This window comes from Nuphar pumila, chromosome 5 (assembly GCF_984573655.1).
Source record: "Nuphar pumila chromosome 5, dmNupPumi1.hap1.1, whole genome shotgun sequence".
NCBI lineage: Eukaryota > Viridiplantae > Streptophyta > Magnoliopsida > Nymphaeales > Nymphaeaceae > Nuphar > Nuphar pumila.
Genome location: NC_143253.1, coordinates 12,305,651 through 12,311,503, shown reverse-complemented (window position 1 = coordinate 12,311,503; position 5,853 = coordinate 12,305,651). Strand labels below are relative to the sequence as shown.

Here is a 5,853-nt window from a genome sequence, read left to right as displayed (position 1 = left end):
AGTATCTTGATGTTTCACCTCATGGCATTTTGCTTGCTTAGGGAGTGTTTGTCAAGCTCCTACTCAAGGGAAGCCTCTTTCCTTTGCAAGGGCCACTTCGGAGGGAAAATGCTTCTTGTTTGGGGGAGAAGGGGAGCGATGGAGGTATGAACTCATTTTGACAGGAAAGCTGTTTTTTGGCATTTATTATGTAGGTCTGTTCAGCCATATATTTTTCACTGATACTTGGTTCACCCTTCGTAAGAAAGATGCTCTATTTCCTATAAAAAGATCCTTTTTCATAAGAAAGGGCATGAAACAAACGCCCCGTGAAGGAGTGAACTCAACCTAGACAGGTGAGCAAAGGATGTATAGCCATGGGTCTTGAACTCGCGACATCGCTTCAGCGGGTCGCCCTTGCTTGGCATTAAGCAAACTTTAACGATTTTGATAGCTGTATGATAACATTTAACCCAACTTTTCCGTTGTTCTATATAAAAAGTTACCACTTACATCCACAATAATTCAACAGTATACCCCAACCACGGGAGGATAACACTGTGAAGCCTTTCTTTACCAACAAGAAAGAGAGCAAAAGACTCCGTGAAACGTTCCATTTCCACAAAACAAGAAAAAGAAAAGAAAAAATAAGACCCCATGAAGCATTTTCAATTACAGTAGCTACATGTTTGATTTATTTTGAGCATTCATGATCACCATCATCATCATCATCATCATCATCATCAGGAGAGACTCTTCAGTTGCTGTTGGGGACACTGCACTGCTTCCTGATCTCACCCTCGTCGGGTCCTGTGAGTACCTCGATGGCTGCCAGATTGGCCATGGACACGGCGAACTGGCGAACGAATAGCTTGTTGCTGGAGGCGAAGGCGGTGACGAGGGGTCTGGTTCTCGGGTCGGACGCAAGCAGTTGGTCGGTGAGCAGCAGACCCATCTTCTTCTGGAGGTTGATGTAGTAGGCATTGTCGAATTTGTTGGGCGTGGTTGGGTCGTAGTCGACGAGCGTGCCTCCCCATTTGCACTTCCTCTGCAGGTAGTTCAAGTACTTGGGGTTGATTCTCGGGTCAGGCTTGCCGGTGCCTTCGAAATTGTAGAGCCTGAATCGCACGGCATCGCACGTTGTTTTCCCGATCGTGTGAGCTCCTGACGATGATCGTGCAAAATTTAGCACAATGACTACCATCCATACGAAGTTTGATAGGAAAAGAAGAAAACATTGCCGTCCCTTCAAAATCTCTACCTAAACTTTGTTATTGGAAGTTCCCAATAGCCCCGCCTTCCTGACCGGGGACGCGGTTTGAATAATGTGATTGTACACTTCTATTGTGCTGCTCCACCTAATCACCGGCTCTACTTGGAGCTGATGGGTGATCATGTGCAGTCAAATTGCACTTGATCTGCCCCAGTCTCCAACCTATAGAAGGCGTCCTCTGCTCCGAGGTTGAAGGTGACCTCGAGTAGGGATGCAAATGGGTTCGAATCCAGGATGGACTTTTTGCAGTTTTTGGCTGTTTTGAATCCAATCAGGATCCTACTCTCCATGTATTTAGCTCTTTCGGATCAGATCGGCTTGCATCAGTGTGACCTCAAGGGTTTTACCAATCAGAGGCCCGGTCAATGTGCAACCGGTGACAAAAAAAAAAGAAAAGAAAAAGTGTACCAGAGAGAGTGACGAGATCGAGTATGTTTAGTCCTCTTGCTTGGAAGAACTCGACGAGGGAATCAACGGTTTCACGGCCCACGGGGATTTCCTCTGCTTCCTTGGCGATCGAGACGTTGCCATCCTTTCTCCCGAACTCAACTTCCCAGAAGGGTCCTCCAGCCTGCCATCGTTTCGAGCCAGCATCACACAATCACAAAGTGTGGTGGGGTGAAGATCATAATATGCACACGAGTACCATAAAAACGAAACCCCAAGAACCAAACGGTCTATAACCAGCCAAGAGGTAATTTTCATATCAATTTTCAAATCTTTGCAAAAGAAGAACAATTAAACTTTTGCACCGGTGTTTCAGATTTAGCAAAGTGAGAAAAGGCAAAGCATTCTTATGAAATGATGACTCATGAGAACTGACCAAGCCGGTTGCATCTCGAGCAGCAGCAGCCAGTATATCAGCACATGAGACTATGCCGGGGCACTTCCTTTCCAGCTCCGCCTTTATGTCGTCTATGACCTGAAACCCTCTCAAGTCCTTGCTCGGGCCCGCTTCCAGTTCGCTTCCCGAGTGCTTAAGTAGAATCGAAGAATCACAGCCCTGTACACCAAACGAGGTGATCACCCTTTTATCATGCATCAAGATGATTCTCAGCTTACGTTTTATATATATATTCTAGAACAGTATGTCAAAAATCAAGAAAAAAAGAAAGAGAAGCATCTCACTCTAACAAAACAGTCATGAAAATGGAGGTCGATAAGGCTGGCAGCAAGAGAAGGGTCAGACCTCACCCATGCGGCGACCCTCCTTTCGACGATGGACTGAAACTTGGGGCAGGTGGGAGTGTAGTAACCTATCCGGAACTCTTGGGGGGGCAGATTATGGCGTCTCGCAGCTGCCAACGCAGAGCACCAAAGAATGACAAGGCCGAGAACAAGAAACGCCCTCATCTCTGGAATATGAGTATGGAAAATGGGAGGAGAAGACAAGTGCAAAGTGGGTTATACTCCCTGCCTGTTGTGCGGGGGTGCAAATTTATGTGTAACAGAAGCTCTATGTGGGGATAGGTTCAACGTGAACTGCACTAACTCAGAAGACGTGATGCCAATCATAGCATAACCTTCAACCCGTCCCGTCCTGCCTTCCTCTTCAAAACGTGGACTCCGGCGTTCAACTTTCAGAACTCTGTTTGTCAAATCAAATGATATGGTTGTTCATGATTTTTTCCTCCTTACTTGCGTACCACTAAGGAGAAGAAGGCTGCATTTAAAATTTAAAGAGAGGTGATGTAACAGTTCTTTGCTGCACCTTTCTTTGAATAACGTGGATCCCATCATCTGACATAGGGTGAGATCCATCCTATTGAGTCAATCGTAACCGTCCAACCAACGTCTAGGGTCAGTTCGCATTCTCACCTTGAATGTGGACAAATTCTAGGACATAGGATTAGGGATGGCAGTGCACCGGGGCGGGGGACAAGGTCTCCACCCTGCACTCTCTCAAAATCCAAACCAAAATCCATCCCTGCAGGGGTTTGGATTTTAACCACCATCCCTGCCTCCATCCCCATTTCATGTCCTCCATCCTCGGTCCAAACGGGGTGAGGCAGGACAGGGCCCCGTTTTCCCTTGGTCCATTGCCATCTTTAAAAAAAGATTGGGGAGGAGGCCGGGCAGGGCCGGGATCAGAACACGGATGGGGTGGGGCAGGGGAAAGCGTAAGTCCATCCCTGAACAGGTTTTGATTTTAACCTTCATCTTTGTTTCATGTCCTCCATCCCCAGTCTAAACGGGGCGAGGCGGGGCGGGCCCGTTTCTCCCAACCCACTTCCCTCCCTAAATAGGATCTTCCTGTATCATATGTCAGAGTATAGGGTCATCTTATCCTTTTTTTTTTTCTTAAGCCCTCAGATTTTGCTAAATCCAGTCCCTTTGGCTTTTGTAGGGTGTCAATGGGTTTAACCAAACCCTATAGGGTCAGGGTTTGGTGACAAACTATTGAAATCCAGGTCGGACCTAAAGGATTCAATTAGTATATGGAGCTGGTATGGTTTATGAAATTTCATAGCAGACTCAGGTCCGATCTGAGTTTCTGTTAAGACTCGTGATTTTCAACGTAAAAAAGATAAAAAAAATATTATTGTACAAGGTATGGACCAGGTCTGGTTCATATAATTCTTATAGGGTCTGGGTATGGTTTTCTATATGACAGAGCCGATAGTACCCGGTACCCACACTTCTAGTCAGATCCAGGTTTGAAGCTACCTGAGTCCAAATCAGATCTGACCCGTTGACTCGTGATATTAAATATAACCATTCGGCAGATATATTCAATTTCAGCGGCACATCTCACTTGGGAACCATGAGATATATGTGTAGGGACCACATAGACCTCCAAGTAGGGGTGGCAATCGGGTCGGGTTGGCGGGTTGGCGTGTCAGCATACCTCAACCCGAACCAGACCCGTTTATTAAACGGGTCGGCTGTGGCAAACACGAACCCGACCCGTTTAATAAACGGGTAACCCGACACGACCCGCCAACCCATTTAATAAATGGGTTGGGTCGGGTAAACGGGTTTTCAGGTTCGCAGGTCAGGTTGGCGGGTCGGGTTGGCGGGTTGACGGGTCGGGCAGACGGGTTGGCGGGTCGGTTTGGCGGGTTGACCCACCCGCCTAACCCGTTTATTAAACGGGTCAGCCGGGTTGGCATACCCCCAACCCGAACCCGACCTGTTTAATAAACGGGTTAGGCGGGTCGACCCGTTTATTAAACGGGTTGGCTTAAGCCCAACCCGAACCCGCCTAAGAGGCGGGTTGGTGGGTCGGGTTGGCGGGTCGTGTCAGAAATTGCCACCCCTACCTCCAAGATGTGCAGTGGCCATGGAATATAATGTCATGTACAATATGACTGTAACTGTGCTCGGTCCAAGTTACTCGGTTACCTACAGTCATGAAGGTTGAGTGGAACACATGCAGTTAAAGAAAATGGATTGTGTGCATCTTGGCCGTCCACAATCTCAACCATTCATACATGTGACTCTAGGTAGCTCAATGGTTTCCACTCTTCCCCCAAAGTCATCCCTATCTGCATACCTCTCGTTGGGATTTCATTGATGCAAGTTGTTTTGATCAATTGGGACTACATATAGCTGATCTACATCATTCACTTAGTGAAGATCCATGTTTAAATCATCAGAATCCAACTTGTGTGCAGGATTTTTTGGGGACTCAAAAATCAACAGTTGATCAAACACAAAATTTCGCGTTTGAAAAAAAATCATATTTTTTCATCAAAAAAGTATGATGCAAGGGTCAAATCTTATTAAATAAACCATACTGAATTCATCTATAGGTTCATATTGTGATAAAAACAATTGCATCAATAAGATTTAAGAAGGGTAAGAAGATGGGAGATGACATAAGGGATGAGTGGAACCCAACTCCTTGGTAGCTATCCAGATGCATTCAATTGGAGGGTAAGATTGAGATATGATATGCAGCATCATATATCATAGCATAACTTTTTTCCTTAATTACTATCGTCCTAATACCCTTCAATCTCCTCTTTGTCATATAAAACTGGCCTTACATGATTTATTATTATGAGAATAGTAGGGGTGTGATTGGAAAACCAAACCGAATAGTTGGGTAGCACCTTCTTACAATATTAAAGTCTATGGGAATTTGGTATTTGATAAACTTGAAAGATGCTTGAGGACTGAGGGCATCACTAAAGTTTGAACCATTATATAGGGCTTCATCAGTCCAATCTGGCCTTATAAATATGTTGATAATAATTTGTTTGCTAATAAATGTACTGACAATAATTAATTTTTTGCTAAGGATCACGTATTGGATTGTGTTTTAGTGACATAAAAATTAACATGATCTTTTAAGTGGTGAAAATTTGGTACATTGTGACTTGATTTTTAAAGGTCTTGGAAATCTTACATGCACGTCATAGTCACATGATCCAAAATGAGAAAACATGCGTTCTACTTAATTAGCAAATCATATTCTTATTAATTATGAACCTTTGTAGATATAGTAAGTGTACCCTATCATTACTAGTGTTAAGTGTAACCAACTTAATTTATGTTGGTATACTCTTCATTTACATAGGTCCAATCTCCAAAAAAAGCAAAAGTTTTATATCATGTTTAGTATGATCTATTTGCTATTTTCATGTGTTAAAAGT

General features: G+C 44.4%; 1 protein-coding gene across 1 annotated transcript; it reads right to left on the bottom strand.

Moving 5' to 3' along the window:
* Positions 1–736: 736 nt before the first annotated feature.
* Positions 737–2,605, bottom strand: LOC149836808 (peroxidase 7-like). The gene is made up of 4 exons (XM_090007916.1): positions 2,381–2,605; positions 2,076–2,255; positions 1,661–1,823; positions 737–1,143 (listed from the first exon to the last, which is right to left on the bottom strand). The coding sequence occupies exons 1-4, from the start codon at positions 2,603–2,605 to the stop codon at positions 737–739; spliced, it is 975 nt and encodes a 324-aa protein (XP_089864042.1).
* Positions 2,606–5,853: the final 3,248 nt, after the last annotated feature.